General features: G+C 37.6%; 2 protein-coding genes across 2 annotated transcripts; both read left to right on the forward strand.

Moving 5' to 3' along the window:
* The first annotated feature begins 87 nt into the window (after positions 1 to 87).
* On the forward strand, positions 88 to 4,418 carry LOC139316761 (lebercilin-like protein). Its single transcript, XM_070943609.1, has 5 exons — positions 88 to 508; positions 1,414 to 1,922; positions 2,844 to 2,981; positions 3,280 to 3,373; positions 4,171 to 4,418. The coding sequence occupies exons 1-5, from the start codon at positions 88 to 90 to the stop codon at positions 4,416 to 4,418; spliced, it is 1,410 nt and encodes a 469-aa protein (XP_070799710.1).
* A 10,818-nt stretch (positions 4,419 to 15,236) lies between these two features.
* LOC139316762 (lebercilin-like protein) lies at positions 15,237 to 19,589 on the forward strand. Its single transcript, XM_070943610.1, has 6 exons — positions 15,237 to 15,657; positions 16,563 to 17,071; positions 17,993 to 18,130; positions 18,429 to 18,522; positions 18,701 to 18,743; positions 19,301 to 19,589. Exons 1-6 carry the CDS (start codon positions 15,237 to 15,239, stop codon positions 19,587 to 19,589), a joined length of 1,494 nt encoding a protein of 497 aa, XP_070799711.1.
* The last annotated feature ends 383 nt before the right edge of the window (positions 19,590 to 19,972 follow it).

The raw sequence follows: 19,972 nt of genomic DNA on the forward strand, positions 1-19,972 counted from the left end.
CATACATTGTTTCTTTTTCTGACTAGAGTGCCATTTCCTTTCGGAAATAAAGTATAATTGATAGACTTCCCTGCCATTGGTGGAATGATGGCTTCTGATCATACAGCCCTTCATCATATTGTCCAAGAGGATAAAACGTCTCGGCAATGCAGAAAAAGAGGAAGCTCAAACGATTCTCCAGGTAGGCTTAGTAAGAGCACCAACAGTCAAGACAGTAGCTGTAGCAAACATTCCAGCAAGTCTGGAAGTGCTCAGTTTACCTACTCTAATGACTTTCATGATAATGCTTCAAGAACAGCTGTCAATGGCAGCAAGAACAGCATTTGTTCAGAAGAGAACATCTGTGGAACGTCTCTGAACTACTATCATGAAGATTTTCACTCGGATGCCTCTGAAACCTCCATAAGTGAAGAGAGTGGCAGCTACATCATCCCATTGCCCGAAACACCAAAAACTAAAGAGCGGAATTTACCAGAAAAGAAAAAGAAAAATGATGTCCATACAAAAGGTAAGAAGGCAGTTGCTCACTTTGAACACTACTGCATTCGCTGTGGTTGGCAGATTTCAGCCAAGCTAATGGCAGTTAAGCCTTTCCTAAAAACCAAGCAGTTGTCCAATAACTCCACTTTTGCTTAGCTACCCTGACACTTCTATACTGTAGAGACTATACTATCATTTTGGAAAGCATTTGAATGTTGATAAAATGTTTAAATTGTATGCAGTTGATTATTATATTAATGTACTGCTTTCCACACCCTGTCAGTAATTCCTCTATCGAGGTAATGGGGCTTGTAGCGATGGATGTAGTTCACCAGTTCATCAGATGTCGGTGTCACATGGTTTCAATAAATAAGCCAAGGGCCAGGGAATAGGTTCCAGTATTAACAAAAAAGAAAAAAGAAAAAGAAAGAAAAGAAAAGAAAAGAAAAAGTTGGCAAATTTTAATGCTCACACTTCCATTCTTTTCAGTCTATTACATTCATTATTTTATCATTATTTGGATATGGTATGTACGCATGCATATGTATATCTATCCATCTGTCTGTCTAGGCAGTTTGGTATAGTAGTTAGGCTGCTGGGCTAGCAATCCTGCTTTAGGCCTGTTTGGCTGAGGAATTCTAGGAGTTGAAGTCAATGCATCTTAAAGCTCTCTAAATACTGTCTTAGCATATTATGTGAGTATAGCAGTTATGTCTTACGGAAGCTAATATTATGAGAGTTCAGGTATGATTTTTCACAATAGGTCAATCAACCAATAGTTGTAACAGAGATTGACTCAAGATATTACATAACAGGAAGTGAATCTATGCCGTGAATACATACTTGAGCATTTGGCTCTGAAGCTTATGTAAAATGATCTGATTCTTACTTTGCTCAATCTTATATGCCATCTTGATATTTCTTTTAATGCAGGAGGTAAAATGTTGCCTAAAAAGAAACCTCAGCAAAAGAGCTCATATATTACTGACCATATAGTCAATGCCCAGGAGAAAAATAACATGACTTGCCGTCTCTTGTCAGCAAGAGACCATCAAATTAAAGAACTGAAAAACCAAATGGCTGTTTTGCAGAATAGATTGGAGACCTTTATTACAGAAAATAAAATGTTGAAGCATCTTCAGTCTCAACAGTTAAAAGCAATCACAAAATATGAAAATGCTGAAATTAAGCTGCCTGATCTTTTGGCCACGCAGGCCAATGAAGTGCAGACTCTGAGAGTACTTCTCAGGAAATCTCAGGAAGACGAACGCAGGGCTTCCCAGAAGCTAAGAAACGTTGAGGCACAACTCTTAAAAACCACGGATGCCTTGCGGGCACTACAGAAACTTTGTATAGACAAAAAACTTGAAGAGAGAGAAGAACTTCAGCGCAAATTAAGATCACTTACCCAAAAATTGGAAGCTAGGGATAAGAAAACTCAGGTAACATGCAACATACATTGCTTAGAACTGCATAGCATCGCTCTGTGAGCAGAATGGGATATTGTTTAAATCAATCAATGAAATTAAAATCTCTAGATATAAAAAAGACATTATTGGAAAAGAGGAATGTAGGAAAACCAGGAGAAGATTATAGTTAGACAGGTGGAATTATGTATTAAAAGTGGTATGGGCAAGCTAGCTAAGCTAATTACTTATGAATCTTATTTTCACCACACGATCAGAGATGAATGTTGCAAAACACTACCTGGATGTTTTGAGTGGATGTGGTGCAAAACTTCTTGCTCTTCACACTTCCTTCCATTTTTGCATATTTGGCTCAGTTGTATAGAAAATTGAGATTTTGGAAAGAATGACTCTTGCTTTAACTAATCAGATGAAAAAGTCCATCTCTGATGACATGAGCCTAGCCAGCACATTTAAACCTGTATATTAGCTAAACCTACCTTACTTGGCATCATACCAAGGCAAAAATGAAGCATATTATGGTTTATTATAATTGAAATGAACAAAATGTTAGTCTTGTCTCCTCCTCCTCCACCATCTCCCCCTCCCTTACAGTATAGCTTGTAATGTTGGTATATTAAATAAATAATACTCTTTTGCTAAGTATTGCAATATATAAAATCTAATGTTCTTTTATTCTATTTCTCGACCATACTGACCTTGATTTAAGGATTGGAGAAGGCTATTTCTTCCACCAATAAAAAGAAATTAAAAGTATATATTGTAACTGGATCTCTATTTCTTTTCTCCTTAATCTGCGTAACAGATTGTGAGCATCATCATCTTTCTGGAAACATTTGATAAAATTTCAGTTGCCTTCCTCTAATTTATAATTCAATATTGTATGATTGCAAATCTTGAATAATCTTATTGATGGTTTATTTCTAATGTGTTTAGGATTTGGAAAAGCAGCTGTCATTGAGTACTGCTTCTTTTAGACACCAGTTAGCAGTTGAGAAAAAGAAGACTATTGAAGCTCAGTCGATGACAGCAAATTTGCACGTAGAAATCGAGTCGCTGAAGCTCAAACTTAAGGTATTTAGATGCTTAAATCATATTTTTCTTACCACAGAAGGAATCCAAGATGCTATTCACTAAATGCTGATTTGACATAAGCCTATTTTTTTCTCTGGGTTTTTCTTTCAGCCTCTAACTATATAAACTGTAGATTGGATAAATGTATTAATGTATGTTAGACCTTTTGCACACTAACATTTCTAGGAACAGATAGTACTTGAAAAGTGTCTCCTAACTAAACATATGATCTCTGAAGAACATACATTAATACAATAAACTATATTATCAACATAAATTTAATAATGCATTTCTTTAGGAAAGAGAAAGAGAAATAAGCATTACAAATATTTATGCACACCGGATGCGCAAAGGTCAGCCAGAGAAAGCCGATTCACGTTCTTCTCCAAAAGGTAGAACAGAGTTTGTTTCATACTATAATAATAAAAATATAATTCACTGATGTCAAAAAATATTTCAAATCCTTGCTCTATTTTCTCTTTTAAAAATGGCAATACTACATTTTGTGAACTCTTTAATTAGATCATTTTCATCCTTCTCTCTAGATGGGAGAAATAAGGGGAGAAGAGTTGAATTAGTGAGGAGAGTGTATTTCTAACCCCTTCCTTCAACTCTGAATTTATGAATGAAATACAGGAGTGATTTATCATTGCCTTGTCCCTTGCAGTATGAAATAATCCCCTTGCATTTGCCACTGAAGGGATTACCTAACATCTTCCTATCATGCTGTTCCTATCCAATATACACAATCCTCAAATTATGACTGTAATGGAGCTCAGAATTTTCATCATAAGTTATGATGGTAGTAAATCAAGGCACCCACATGATCAACCTGATTTTAAAACTTTTTTTGTGCTGTTTATTAAACGAATGTCTCAATTGTAAAGCAAATGATTATTAAGATTAAAAAGATCTTTAAGGAAACATTGTGGTTGTTAAGCAAGGCAATGAATTTTATGGCCAGTTTTGCCAGAAACTGGCTTAAAAAGCTAGTTACAAGCAACAAAACACAGCAATTCGCCATAAAGAGGTTCATGTGACAGTGGGGGGGGGGGAACGGGACAGCATCAGAACTCTGGAACTGGGTTATAAATACTTTGGGACGAATATCGTAACTCTGAATGCAATGCAATTGTTCGTTTTGTGAGGAATATGTGTGAAAATTTACATCAGGTTTATCCTTCAACAGGTCCCTTAATCAACCCCAAAATAACATGCAGCAGAAGACCAAGGAACAGGCAACAGGGTGAAATAACCAACTTTATAGAAGATTCTGTCACTAATTATGAGCCCGCATTTGCCAGATTTCCAAAGGAAAGACAAAAAGACACTTCTTCAACTCCCGGTGAAGAAAACAGTCACAAGATACCACCTGGGAAAAAAAGGCTTCGTTTGGAAAAATTGTTTGGGCCAAACTGCATTTTAAATACCAAATGATGGCTGGCATTATTTGATTCCAGTCAAGCTCATAGAACTAATAGATATCAGATAGTATTAGGACTAGGACATATTAGGTAGTAGATATTAGCGTTAGAAGTAGGATATATTTGATCGTAGATATTAGATCATTTAGAACTAAGCGATGTTAGATAGTTAATGTTAGCATTAGAAGTAAATGATGTTAGATTATTATTAAAATTAGGCAATATTAGAAGTAGATATGAGTTAGTATTAGAACTAAGCAATATTAGATAGTAGATATTAATATTAGAACTAGGATATATTAGATAATAGATATTAGTATTAGAGCTAGGATATATTAGATAATAGATTTTAGATAGTATGCGAACTAGGAGATATTAGATAGTAGATATTAGATATTAGTATTAGAGCTAGGATAGATAATAGATTTTGGATGGTATGAGAACTAGGAGATATTAGTAATTTCTGTCGTTACTATTGAAATAAGCAGCACATAAAACTCTATTTTGTGAACTTTCTGAACATTTTTATAAACAATGAACTCTGGTAATTGACATAACGACTAGAAGTATTTAGTGCAGAAACACCTTCTAAACGTGCCCATAAAAATCTAGGGCCATGAGATTCCAAATAACAATTAAAGACCCAGAGGAGACTTCACTTGGTCGTATCCTAATGGCATTAACAATAGTATGGGCATAGAATGCAAGCAATGGAGAAATAAGGAGAAGGGCAATGGCAATTGAACAACCTCAAACTAGGCAAGTACCATGTATGAGGTAGCACTGTATAAGCAGCAGACTCAAACGTCCGAAATTAACCATCCTTCGGAGCTGTTCTGTTTGGTTTTTTTTTAATGCAGCAGAGATGTTAAAAGTCCAATGTCAATATGCATGTCCAACAAAAATGATCATTATGTGGGGGGACTTGCGATATACACAAGAAGTATAGTTCTTCCTGAGTCATCCTAGTGACTAAGAAATAAGATGCATCTAGAAAAAAACTCCCAGCAAAAAAGGATGCCCTCCATAGGCAGAAATGTGCCCAAACTTACAACAAGGTTTGAGGGCATTTGAATAAAACAAAAATTAGCCTTCAAAGTCAATAGGTGACTTTGGTGTAATATTGGATGTCTAATTGACCCTATTCCATGCTATTCCTCTGTGCCATGGATCAAGAAATCCTTTCCTAGAAAGAAACTAAATAGAAGGTCAATTATCCCATAAGTTACTACCCTCCCAATCTGCGACACCCAGTCTTCCGCAAGTATTCCCTAGAGATTCACTTGATGGGGTTTCTCTAAGGTGTAGCTTACCTATAGGTCCATTTTAAATACATGGAACATTGACAATAAATACACGTAAGCAATGAAATCATACATACAGATACCGAAATGTCCACCATCCCACTGTTTCATGAAGCTAATACAGCATCAGTCCTAGGCCTAGTCAATCAATTATATGGCAATGCAGCGATGTAAATCTTGTTGTAGCTGAAATTGTGATCTGTCTGTTCAACATCTGTAGTGATCAGCAGGAAAAGAGTAACCAAGTCCATTGTTGCATCATTTTCAGTAGTGTGGAGAACTCTTCCCAAAGCGGCTCTAGTGGCTGTAGGGTTCTATTAGCACTCACCACACATCTATTGGTATTTCCACTCTGGTTCCATATTGATGTTATCAGGCATTTTCTGTTCTGTTGCTATAGTTCCCAGTTTTGTGTCCACCAGGAGGAAAACAGGTTCTTTCTTCCAAACATGGGATATACAAACCTTCTCCCCTGGGGGTTTCATTTGCATAGACTATGGTGAGATACACAGCTTCCCTTGATGGAATGATCCGTGGTCGGAGAGGACAAAAATCAGCTGATAAAAAAAACTTACAAAAAATAATAAATGCCATAACTGACTTAGGCTATTTCCAGCCTCTTCATCTTTTAAATCACCTGTCATCAGCCTGTTGCCACAGGTGCCACAGAAGTCCCAGGTACAGTGAGTTCAAGCCACAGCTCACCAGAACCTGAAGTGTCCAACTTCCTTTTGCCACGATTCCACATATTTGTCAGTATATAGGAGTTCACGAATTGGAATAGACATGGTAACAGGTCAGCCAATGGGGACTGCTAAGTGACCCAGACGGCTCTGAGCCTGGGCATGCCTTAGGTCACTGATCTGTATATATATATGAGTGCCTCTGTATAATATAGCTTTTGTGATTATTGATTCTGTACTTCTGCATACTGAGTTCTGGTTCTGGTTTCTGCTGTATGGTATTGTATAGAAAGAAGTTTCTTATATAATTGAATCCTGCTGAATTGTTTACTGGTGTGCTAGTTGGATTGCTGCAAATTCAAACAGGTTATGGGCCCAGAGCAACCAGACACAGTAAGACTGAACTGCAATTAAGCCGAAGGACTGCCTGTGGTAAAAAAATTAAAAAGAACAAGGCAGAGAAGGCTTGCAGGATGGCTGTTGAATTCAAGGAGAGCTCTCTGCCTCAACTGGGACAGAAGAATTATATCATTTGGGCTGCAAAAATGGAATGCTTCCTGAAGGTTGAGGAGCTCTGGGATATTGTTGGTAAATCACCCCAGGGGCCATTAGCAGCAGCAGATCAAAGGCAGCACGATAAGGCACTGGCCTCCATCATCTTAAGTTTAGAAGATGAATAATTCCTGAATGTAGCTAATTTAAAAACTGCAAAGGAGGTTTGTCTGAAATTCAGAAGTAAGTGCATCAGCATGCAATATTGTGCAATTATCGAGACAATTATACAGCACCCATTTGCAACCACGAGAGAGTGCGGAAAGGCATTTGCTGCATATACAAACTTTATTTATTGAGTTGGTACACTGTGGCATGCAGATCCCTGAATCTCAGAAGGTACTGTTGGTGTTAAATAGTCTTGATGGAACATGGGACCTTGTTTCAGCTGCTTTTGAGTGCAAAGCAGAACAGGACTTCAGAATGGAAGCTCTTACAGCCTGTTTGATTTCAGAAGAAAACAAACAGCATTTTATAAAAAGCCATGAGGAGAAATTCCTGAGGTGGAGGCCCAAGGAGCAGAGAGAGAGCAGCAGCAGACAGCATGTCTGTAGAGACATGTCTGCAGAGACCAGAGTAACAGATGAGACCAGATTACAGTCCAGCAAAGATTTTCTATCAAGAAAGCAACAGTACAGCGGTGTCTCATCTGTGATGATAAGACTCATTTGAAGAAAGACTGTTTACAAAGAAAAGATACAACAGATGGGCAGGCTGCTGTTGCAAAAGTTAGCTATTGTAATAGCAGAGACAAATGGTTAATAGACAGAGGGTTAGTCAAACAATTGTTAATAATTCTAAATTGTTTTTCAGAAGGGATCCAGCTGGAGGAGATGCAGTAGCCTTGGCGAATGGCCAGAAGGCTAAAGTCATTGGAAAAGGCAGTGTGGTGATTCAATGTCTGAAGGAAAAGTTGAGCAACATATTATGTGTGCCTGAAATGGAGCATAAAATGTCAAAAAATATTTCAAATCCTTGCTCTATTTTCTCTTTTAAAAATGGCAATACTACATTTTGTGAACTCTTTAATTAGATCATTTTCATCCTTCTCTCTAGATGGGAGAAATAAGGGGAGAAGAGTTGAATTAGTGAGGAGAGTGTATTTCTAACCCCTTCCTTCAACTCTGAATTTATGAATGAAATACAGGAGTGATTTATCATTGCCTTGTCCCTTGCAGTATGAAATAATCCCCTTGCATTTGCCACTGAAGGGATTACCTAACATCTTCCTATCATGCTGTTCCTATCCAATATACACAATCCTCAAATTATGACTGTAATGGAGCTCAGAATTTTCATCATAAGTTATGATGGTAGTAAATCAAGGCACCCACATGATCAACCTGATTTTAAAACTTTTTTTGTGCTGTTTATTAAACGAATGTCTCAATTGTAAAGCAAATGATTATTAAGATTAAAAAGATCTTTAAGGAAACATTGTGGTTGTTAAGCAAGGCAATGAATTTTATGGCCAGTTTTGCCAGAAACTGGCTTAAAAAGCTAGTTACAAGCAACAAAACACAGCAATTCGCCATAAAGAGGTTCATGTGACAGTGGGGGGGGGGGGAACGGGACAGCATCAGAACTCTGGAACTGGGTTATAAATACTTTGGGACGAATATCGTAACTCTGAATGCAATGCAATTGTTCGTTTTGTGAGGAATATGTGTGAAAATTTACATCAGGTTTATCCTTCAACAGGTCCCTTAATCAACCCCAAAATAACATGCAGCAGAAGACCAAGGAACAGGCAACAGGGTGAAATAACCAACTTTATAGAAGATTCTGTCACTAATTATGAGCCCGCATTTGCCAGATTTCCAAAGGAAAGACAAAAAGACACTTCTTCAACTCCCGGTGAAGAAAACAGTCACAAGATACCACCTGGGAAAAAAAGGCTTCGTTTGGAAAAATTGTTTGGGCCAAACTGCATTTTAAATACCAAATGATGGCTGGCATTATTTGATTCCAGTCAAGCTCATAGAACTAATAGATATCAGATAGTATTAGGACTAGGACATATTAGGTAGTAGATATTAGCGTTAGAAGTAGGATATATTTGATCGTAGATATTAGATCATTTAGAACTAAGCGATGTTAGATAGTTAATGTTAGCATTAGAAGTAAATGATGTTAGATTATTATTAAAATTAGGCAATATTAGAAGTAGATATGAGTTAGTATTAGAACTAAGCAATATTAGATAGTAGATATTAATATTAGAACTAGGATATATTAGATAATAGATATTAGTATTAGAGCTAGGATATATTAGATAATAGATTTTAGATAGTATGCGAACTAGGAGATATTAGATAGTAGATATTAGATATTAGTATTAGAGCTAGGATAGATAATAGATTTTGGATGGTATGAGAACTAGGAGATATTAGTAATTTCTGTCGTTACTATTGAAATAAGCAGCACATAAAACTCTATTTTGTGAACTTTCTGAACATTTTTATAAACAATGAACTCTGGTAATTGACATAACGACTAGAAGTATTTAGTGCAGAAACACCTTCTAAACGTGCCCATAAAAATCTAGGGCCATGAGATTCCAAATAACAATTAAAGACCCAGAGGAGACTTCACTTGGTCGTATCCTAATGGCATTAACAATAGTATGGGCATAGAATGCAAGCAATGGAGAAATAAGGAGAAGGGCAATGGCAATTGAACAACCTCAAACTAGGCAAGTACCATGTATGAGGTAGCACTGTATAAGCAGCAGACTCAAACGTCCGAAATTAACCATCCTTCGGAGCTGTTCTGTTTGGTTTTTTTTTAATGCAGCAGAGATGTTAAAAGTCCAATGTCAATATGCATGTCCAACAAAAATGATCATTATGTGGGGGGACTTGCGATATACACAAGAAGTATAGTTCTTCCTGAGTCATCCTAGTGACTAAGAAATAAGATGCATCTAGAAAAAAACTCCCAGCAAAAAAGGATGCCCTCCATAGGCAGAAATGTGCCCAAACTTACAACAAGGTTTGAGGGCATTTGAATAAAACAAAAATTAGCCTTCAAAGTCAATAGGTGACTTTGGTGTAATATTGGATGTCTAATTGACCCTATTCCATGCTATTCCTCTGTGCCATGGATCAAGAAATCCTTTCCTAGAAAGAAACTAAATAGAAGGTCAATTATCCCATAAGTTACTACCCTCCCAATCTGCGACACCCAGTCTTCCGCAAGTATTCCCTAGAGATTCACTTGATGGGGTTTCTCTAAGGTGTAGCTTACCTATAGGTCCATTTTAAATACATGGAACATTGACAATAAATACACGTAAGCAATGAAATCATACATACAGATACCGAAATGTCCACCATCCCACTGTTTCATGAAGCTAATACAGCATCAGTCCTAGGCCTAGTCAATCAATTATATGGCAATGCAGCGATGTAAATCTTGTTGTAGCTGAAATTGTGATCTGTCTGTTCAACATCTGTAGTGATCAGCAGGAAAAGAGTAACCAAGTCCATTGTTGCATCATTTTCAGTAGTGTGGAGAACTCTTCCCAAAGCGGCTCTAGTGGCTGTAGGGTTCTATTAGCACTCACCACACATCTATTGGTATTTCCACTCTGGTTCCATATTGATGTTATCAGGCATTTTCTGTTCTGTTGCTATAGTTCCCAGTTTTGTGTCCACCAGGAGGAAAACAGGTTCTTTCTTCCAAACATGGGATATACAAACCTTCTCCCCTGGGGGTTTCATTTGCATAGACTATGGTGAGATACACAGCTTCCCTTGATGGAATGATCCGTGGTCGGAGAGGACAAAAATCAGCTGATAAAAAAAACTTACAAAAAATAATAAATGCCATAACTGACTTAGGCTATTTCCAGCCTCTTCATCTTTTAAATCACCTGTCATCAGCCTGTTGCCACAGGTGCCACAGAAGTCCCAGGTACAGTGAGTTCAAGCCACAGCTCACCAGAACCTGAAGTGTCCAACTTCCTTTTGCCACGATTCCACATATTTGTCAGTATATAGGAGTTCACGAATTGGAATAGACATGGTAACAGGTCAGCCAATGGGGACTGCTAAGTGACCCAGACGGCTCTGAGCCTGGGCATGCCTTAGGTCACTGATCTGTATATATATATGAGTGCCTCTGTATAATATAGCTTTTGTGATTATTGATTCTGTACTTCTGCATACTGAGTTCTGGTTCTGGTTTCTGCTGTATGGTATTGTATAGAAAGAAGTTTCTTATATAATTGAATCCTGCTGAATTGTTTACTGGTGTGCTAGTTGGATTGCTGCAAATTCAAACAGGTTATGGGCCCAGAGCAACCAGACACAGTAAGACTGAACTGCAATTAAGCCGAAGGACTGCCTGTGGTAAAAAAATTAAAAAGAACAAGGCAGAGAAGGCTTGCAGGATGGCTGTTGAATTCAAGGAGAGCTCTCTGCCTCAACTGGGACAGAAGAATTATATCATTTGGGCTGCAAAAATGGAATGCTTCCTGAAGGTTGAGGAGCTCTGGGATATTGTTGGTAAATCACCCCAGGGGCCATTAGCAGCAGCAGATCAAAGGCAGCACGATAAGGCACTGGCCTCCATCATCTTAAGTTTAGAAGATGAATAATTCCTGAATGTAGCTAATTTAAAAACTGCAAAGGAGGTTTGTCTGAAATTCAGAAGTAAGTGCATCAGCATGCAATATTGTGCAATTATCGAGACAATTATACAGCACCCATTTGCAACCACGAGAGAGTGCGGAAAGGCATTTGCTGCATATACAAACTTTATTTATTGAGTTGGTACACTGTGGCATGCAGATCCCTGAATCTCAGAAGGTACTGTTGGTGTTAAATAGTCTTGATGGAACATGGGACCTTGTTTCAGCTGCTTTTGAGTGCAAAGCAGAACAGGACTTCAGAATGGAAGCTCTTACAGCCTGTTTGATTTCAGAAGAAAACAAACAGCATTTTATAAAAAGCCATGAGGAGAAATTCCTGAGGTGGAGGCCCAAGGAGCAGAGAGAGAGCAGCAGCAGACAGCATGTCTGTAGAGACATGTCTGCAGAGACCAGAGTAACAGATGAGACCAGATTACAGTCCAGCAAAGATTTTCTATCAAGAAAGCAACAGTACAGCGGTGTCTCATCTGTGATGATAAGACTCATTTGAAGAAAGACTGTTTACAAAGAAAAGATACAACAGATGGGCAGGCTGCTGTTGCAAAAGTTAGCTATTGTAATAGCAGAGACAAATGGTTAATAGACAGAGGGTTAGTCAAACAATTGTTAATAATTCTAAATTGTTTTTCAGAAGGGATCCAGCTGGAGGAGATGCAGTAGCCTTGGCGAATGGCCAGAAGGCTAAAGTCATTGGAAAAGGCAGTGTGGTGATTCAATGTCTGAAGGAAAAGTTGAGCAACATATTATGTGTGCCTGAAATGGAGCATAATTTACTGAGTGTCTCTAGTCTAGACCAAAAAGGGTTTGAGACCACATTTGTAAATGGGAAGTGTCTCCTAAAGAGAGATGAGAATGGATGTGCACAGGGCATAAAGCAGGATAATATTTATGTGTTGCAGGGAGAAAAGGTTCAATGCGCCCAAACATTTGGAAATGTAGCACAACATGATTCATGTGTTCATCTCTTGCACAGAAAGCTTGGTCATGCCAGCTTCAGAGTTTTGCAAAAGATGCAACAGTTTGGAGAAAGGTTGAACTTAAAAGGGTGTAGTCATCAAAGTCCAAGGCATTCCCAGTAAGCAAGAGTAGCACAAGGCAGACAACAAAAGTTCTAGAGCTGGTACATGCAGAGTTGGTGGGGCCAATGCAAGCCAGTTTGGGAGGAGCAAAGTATGTGCTGGTCATTGTAGATGACTACAGCAGATTTTGTTTCAGCTATTTATTAAAGAGTAAAATACAGGTGCTACAGAAATTTAAGCAATGGGTAAGCTTCGTAGAAAGAAGGTATAAATAACAGGTATTTCAGCTGCAAACTGAAAGAGGTTCAGAATGCATGTCAACAGGTTTTCAACAATGGTTGGGACAGTTAGGAATAAAACACAGTCATAGAAATCTGTACCCAGCAGCTGAGAATGGTGTGATTGAGAGACAGAACGTTGTGTTACAAACAATGAAGGACTCACTGCTGGAGGATTATGGTCTGAGGAGGTCATATTGGGGAGAAGCCATGTTCTCGGAGACCGATAATTATTTAATCAATTGGCTGTGGAGTTCCTCAATTAATGATATTCCATATGCTGTTCTATATGGGAGAAAGCCATCTCTGGCACACTTAAGGGTTTTTGGAAGCAATGCATGGGTTCATATTCCAAAAGCAATCAGGAGAAAAGGTCAACCAAAGGCTAGAAAGCTCAGGTTTACAGGCTATGAGCCTGGCTCAAAGAGCTATTGATTTAGCGATGGGAGCAAAAGAATAGTCATTTCCAGGTCTGCTAGCATTGCAGAGCAAAATTGGAAAAGAATTGATGCAAGTTTTTGGAATGATCCACTTAGTGACGGTAACTCACTTAGTGATAGTGTAAGTGTTCAGGGAGGAGAAACTAAAAGAGAGCAAGAAAAGGAGTCAGGAGAAGATGATGACTCGGATATGAAGCAAGAGCGGGTTGAAACACAAGAGCAGTCAATGCCACGCAGGTCAGAGTGATGGAACCACCTGACAGGTGTTCTGCTAATGAAATTTGGGCGAGGACAAAAGTGAAGCCCGTGATCAAGAGATATCTCCGTCTGAAATAGGGAGCTTGTTATATCTGTCACAGTGGTCCAGACCCGACATAGCTTGTGCAGTAAGCATCTTAAGTCACTTTACTGCTGCTACAATGCAATTGCACTGCATGGGTATAAAAAGAGTTCTCAGGTATTTGAAGGGAACTGTGAACTCGGCTCTTCAAATACAGGTCTCTGAAGAATTGAAATTACAATGTTATTTGACAGTGATTATGCCAATGATGTAAAAACCAGAAAATCTAATTCTGGGATTGTGCTATTGTTTGGAGGCACTTTAATTGGTCAGAAGTCCAGAAAACAAATAACTGTAGCCATATCTATGGCAGAGGCAGAATTTATTGCTCTGTCACCTTGCCAGATTAAAAGTTCTGAAAAACGTGAAAAACTCTATTTTTTGATCGTAGATTGCCCAATTAAGTGTTCCTTTAACATATATTTTACTATTCTTTCTATCCTGTATAAATTTATACCTTTCATAAATTTACCCCAGAACAAATTTCATTGTATTGGGTGGAACCTACACTAACATAAGCATGCATATCTTTACATACTTTGTTTTGGCTTGCCTGATAGGACAGATATTTCCCAGCGCAAAATATAATATTTCTAAAATCCTTTAAAAATTGTGGGTTTACTTCTGTTTGTTTTTTTATTAAATCAGGGAAAAGGAGCTCGTCCTCTTTCATAGCCCCAGATTGAGGAGTGTTTTGCTCAGTAGAAAAACATAATTTATGGAATGAGGAGTGTGAAGGAAACTGGAGATGATGGAATGATGAAAACACCTCCCTAACATCTGCCATTTTACCTTTTCCTTCCATTCAACTTTGCCCTACAAGTCCCATGATGATCAGAGACGAAGTTCTCTAGTTGCCATAGTAGCAAAGATCTAAACAGCCACTTCTTTGCCAACGAAGCCCAAGAACCGGTAACGTGAATAAACGGACCTCGGCTAGAAGCCTCTGTCTGGGCATCGTGGGGAGGAAGTTTAAACCCTGGGCGCTTGGCGGGAGCTTCGACTTCTGTTCTCTGGGCAGTCGAGGAGTGCTTGGTTCGGGTTGTGGGTAAGCAAAGATAGCAACAATTAAGGGGAAGCAAAAACAGGTGGAAGATAAAGGCCTGGTGGAAGAGCTCCTCTAAGGGACCCGGAAAATGAAGCAGCTCCTTTTCCCTTCCAAGTTGAATTGTGTTGCCAACTTCCGTTATGTACGGTTTTTATAGTTCATTTCTCATCAATGGTAACTGAGCCCTAACTGCACAATCTCTGCCTCAATTAGTTTTCTTCCCTTTTCTCCAGGGCTCTGGAGGCATTGCAGTCTGTGAATGAGAATGCTAAGAAAGTAGCATATTAATTAATCAACACATCAGTTCTTCAAGAAGTGAATAATATAATGCTAGGAACCAAAATTGTGGTGATCTTTTTGGTACAGAATCAGAGCAAACAACTTTTAAATGTATTGGATGAAGGCTTAAGTAAATGTTTACATCATACATTGTTTCTTTTTCTGACTAGAGTGCCATTTCCTTTCGGAAATAAAGTATAATTGATAGACTTCCCTGCCATTGGTGGAATGATGGCTTCTGATCATACAGCCCTTCATCATATTGTCCAAGAGGATAAAACGTCTCGGCAATGCAGAAAAAGAGGAAGCTCAAACGATTCTCCAGGTAGGCTTAGTAAGAGCACCAACAGTCAAGACAGTAGCTGTAGCAAACATTCCAGCAAGTCTGGAAGTGCTCAGTTTACCTACTCTAATGACTTTCATGATAATGCTTCAAGAACAGCTGTCAATGGCAGCAAGAACAGCATTTGTTCAGAAGAGAACATCTGTGGAACGTCTCTGAACTACTATCATGAAGATTTTCACTCGGATGCCTCTGAAACCTCCATAAGTGAAGAGAGTGGCAGCTACATCATCCCATTGCCCGAAACACCAAAAACTAAAGAGCGGAATTTACCAGAAAAGAAAAAGAAAAATGATGTCCATACAAAAGGTAAGAAGGCAGTTGCTCACTTTGAACACTACTGCATTCGCTGTGGTTGGCAGATTTCAGCCAAGCTAATGGCAGTTAAGCCTTTCCTAAAAACCAAGCAGTTGTCCAATAACTCCACTTTTGCTTAGCTACCCTGACACTTCTATACTGTAGAGACTATACTATCATTTTGGAAAGCATTTGAATGTTGATAAAATGTTTAAATTGTATGCAGTTGATTATTATATTAATGTACTGCTTTCCACACCCTGTCAGTAATTCCTCTATCGAGGTAATGGGGCTTGTAGCGATGGATGTAGTTCACCAGTTCATCAGATGTCGGTGTCACATGGTTTCAATAAATAAGCCAAGGGCCAGGGAATAGGTTCCAGTATTAACAAAAAAGAAAAAAGAAAAAGAAAGAAAAGAAAAGAAAAGAAAAAGTTGGCAAATTTTAATGCTCACACTTCCATTCTTTTCAGTCTATTACATTCATTATTTTATCATTATTTGGATATGGTATGTACGCATGCATATGTATATCTATCCATCTGTCTGTCTAGGCAGTTTGGTATAGTAGTTAGGCTGCTGGGCTAGCAATCCTGCTTTAGGCCTGTTTGGCTGAGGAATTCTAGGAGTTGAAGTCAATGCATCTTAAAGCTCTCTAAATACTGTCTTAGCATATTATGTGAGTATAGCAGTTATGTCTTACGGAAGCTAATATTATGAGAGTTCAGGTATGATTTTTCACAATAGGTCAATCAACCAATAGTTGTAACAGAGATTGACTCAAGATATTACATAACAGGAAGTGAATCTATGCCGTGAATACATACTTGAGCATTTGGCTCTGAAGCTTATGTAAAATGATCTGATTCTTACTTTGCTCAATCTTATATGCCATCTTGATATTTCTTTTAATGCAGGAGGTAAAATGTTGCCTAAAAAGAAACCTCAGCAAAAGAGCTCATATATTACTGACCATATAGTCAATGCCCAGGAGAAAAATAACATGACTTGCCGTCTCTTGTCAGCAAGAGACCATCAAATTAAAGAACTGAAAAACCAAATGGCTGTTTTGCAGAATAGATTGGAGACCTTTATTACAGAAAATAAAATGTTGAAGCATCTTCAGTCTCAACAGTTAAAAGCAATCACAAAATATGAAAATGCTGAAATTAAGCTGCCTGATCTTTTGGCCACGCAGGCCAATGAAGTGCAGACTCTGAGAGTACTTCTCAGGAAATCTCAGGAAGACGAACGCAGGGCTTCCCAGAAGCTAAGAAACGTTGAGGCACAACTCTTAAAAACCACGGATGCCTTGCGGGCACTACAGAAACTTTGCATAGACAAAAAACTTGAAGAGAGAGAAGAACTTCAGCGCAAATTAAGATCACTTACCCAAAAATTGGAAGCTAGGGATAAGAAAACTCAGGTAACATGCAACATACATTGCTTAGAACTGCATAGCATCGCTCTGTGAGCAGAATGGGATATTTTTTAAATCAATCAATGAAATTAAAATCTCTAGATATAAAAAAGACATTATTGGAAAAGAGGAATGTAGGAAAACCAGGAGAAGATTATAGTTAGACAGGTGGAATTATGTATTAAAAGTGGTATGGGCAAGCTAGCTAAGCTAATTACTTATGAATCTTATTTTCACCACACGATCAGAGATGAATGTTGCAAAACACTACCTGGATGTTTTGAGTGGATGTGGTGCAAAACTTCTTGCTCTTCACACTTCCTTCCATTTTTGCATATTTGGCTCAGTTGTATAGAAAATTGAGATTTTGGAAAGAATGACTCTTGCTTTAACTAATCAGATGAAAAAGTCCATCTCTGATGACATGAGCCTAGCCAGCACATTTAAACCTGTATATTAGCTAAACCTACCTTACTTGGCATCATACCAAGGCAAAAATGAAGCATTTTATGGTTTATTATAATTGAAATGAACAAAATGTTAGTCTTGTCTCCTCCTCCTCCACCATCTCCCCCTCCCTTACAGTATAGCTTGTAATGTTGGTATATTAAATAAATAATACTCTTTTGCTAAGTATTGCAATATATAAAATCTAATGTTCTTTTATTCTATTTCTCGACCATACTGACCTTGATTTAAGGATTGGAGAAGGCTATTTCTTCCACCAATAAAAAGAAATTAAAAGTATATATTGTAACTGGATCTCTATTTCTTTTCTCCTTAATCTGCATAACAGATTGTGAGCATCATCATCTTTCTGGAAACATTTGATAAAATTTCAGTTGCCTTCCTCTAATTTCTAATTCAATATTGTATGATTGCAAATCTTGAATAATCTTATTGATGGTTTATTTCTAATGTGTTTAGGATTTGGAAAAGCAGCTGTCATTGAGTACTGCTTCTTTTAGACACCAGTTAGCAGTTGAGAAAAAGAAGACTATTGAAGCTCAGTCGATGACAGCAAATTTGCACGTAGAAATCGAGTCGCTGAAGCTCAAACTTAAGGTATTTAGATGCTTAAATCATATTTTTCTTACCACAGAAGGAATCCAAGATGCTATTCACTAAATGCTGATTTGACATAAGCCTATTTTTTTCTCTGGGTTTTTCTTTCAGCCTCTAACTATATAAACTGTAGATTGGATAAATGTATTAATGTATGTTAGACCTTTTGCACACTAACATTTCTAGGAACAGATAGTACTTGAAAAGTGTCTCCTAACTAAACATATGATCTCTGAAGAACATACATTAATACAATAAACTATATTATCAACATAAATTTAATAATGCATTTCTTTAGGAAAGAGAAAGAGAAATAAGCATTACAAATATTTATGCACACCGGATGCGCAAAGGTCAGCCAGAGAAAGCCGATTCACGTTCTTCTCCAAAAGGTAGAACAGAGATTGTTTCATACTATAATAATAAAAATATAATTCATTGATGTCAAAAAATGTTTCAAATCCTTGCTCTATTTTCTCTTTTAAAAATGGCAATACTACATTTTGTGAACTCTTTAATTAGTAGTCATTAGTGCTGATTAAACAGGATCATTTTCATCCTTCTCTCTAGATGGGAGAAATAAGGGGAGAAGAGTTGAATTAGTGAGGAGAGTGTATTTCTAACCCCTTCCTTCAACTCTGAATTTATGAATGAAATACAGGAGTGATTTATCATTGCCTTGTCCCTTGCAGTATGAAATAATCCCCTTGCATTTGCCACTGAAGGGATTATCTAACATCTTCCTATCATGCTGTTCCTATCCAATATACACAATCCTCAAATTATGACTGTAATGGAGCTCAGAATTTTCATCATAAGTTATGATGGTAGTAAATCAAGGCACCCACATGATCAACCTGATTTTAAAACTTTTTTTGTGCTGTTTATTAAACGAATGTCTCAATGTAAAGCAAATGATTATTAAGATTAAAAAGATCTTTAAGGAAACATTGTGGTTGTGAAGCAAGGCAATGAATTTTATGGCCACTTTTGCCAGAAACTGGCTTAAAAAGCTAGTTACAAGCAACAAAACACAGCAATTCGCCATAAAGAGGTTCATGTGACAGGGGGGGGGGGGACGGGACAGCATCAGAACTCTGGAACTGGGTTATAAATATTTTGGGACGAATATCGTAACTCTGAATGCAATGCAATTGTTCGTTTTGTGAGGAATATGTGTGAAAATTTACATCAGGTTTATCCTTCAACAGGTCCCTTAATCAACCCCAAAATAACATGCAGCAGAAGACCAAGGAACAGGCAACAGGGTGAAATAACCAACTTTATAGAAGATTCTGTCACTAATTATGAGCCCGCATTTGCCAGATTTCCAAAGGAAAGACAAAAAGACACTTCTTCAACTCCCAGTGAAGAAAACAGTCACAAGATACCACCTGGGAAAAAAAGGCTTCGTTTGGAAAAATTGTTTGGGCCAAACTGCATTTTAAATACCAAATGATGGCTTGCATTATTTGATTCCAGTCAAGCTCATAGAACTAATAGATATCAGATAGTATTAGGACTAGGACATATTAGGTAGTAGATATTAGCGTTAGAAGTAGGATATATTTGATCGTAGATATTAGATCGTTTAGAACTAAGCGATGTTAGATAGTTAATGTTAGCATTAGAAGTAAATGATGTTAGATTATTATTAAAATTAGGCAATATTAGAAGTAGATATGAGTTAGTATTAGAACTAAGCAATATTAGATAGTAGATATTAATATTAGAACTAGGATATATTAGATAATAGATATTAGTATTAGAGCTAGGATATATTAGATAATAGATTTTAGATAGTATGAGAACTAGGAGATATTAGATATTAGATATTAGTAT

This window comes from Pituophis catenifer, unplaced genomic scaffold (assembly GCF_029215685.1).
Source record: "Pituophis catenifer annectens isolate HBS135680 unplaced genomic scaffold, rPitCat1.0.hap2 SCAF_4, whole genome shotgun sequence".
Classification (NCBI taxonomy): domain Eukaryota; kingdom Metazoa; phylum Chordata; class Lepidosauria; order Squamata; family Colubridae; genus Pituophis; species Pituophis catenifer.

Excerpts from the sequence above, each read along its gene's own strand:
- LOC139316762 (XM_070943610.1), top strand. The coding sequence starts at position 15,237 with ATGGCTTCTGATCATACAGCCCTTCATCATATTGTCCAAGAGGATAAA. Across the intron at positions 17,072-17,992 it reads CTAGGGATAAGAAAACTCAG|GATTTGGAAAAGCAGCTGTC; the intron begins GTAACATGCAAC and ends TAATGTGTTTAG. Across the intron at positions 18,744-19,300 it reads GTTGAATTAGTGAGGAGAGT|GAATATGTGTGAAAATTTAC; the intron begins GTATTTCTAACC and ends TCGTTTTGTGAG.
- LOC139316761 (XM_070943609.1), top strand. The coding sequence starts at position 88 with ATGGCTTCTGATCATACAGCCCTTCATCATATTGTCCAAGAGGATAAA. Across the intron at positions 509-1,413 it reads AAATGATGTCCATACAAAAG|GAGGTAAAATGTTGCCTAAA; the intron begins GTAAGAAGGCAG and ends CTTTTAATGCAG. Across the intron at positions 1,923-2,843 it reads CTAGGGATAAGAAAACTCAG|GATTTGGAAAAGCAGCTGTC; the intron begins GTAACATGCAAC and ends TAATGTGTTTAG.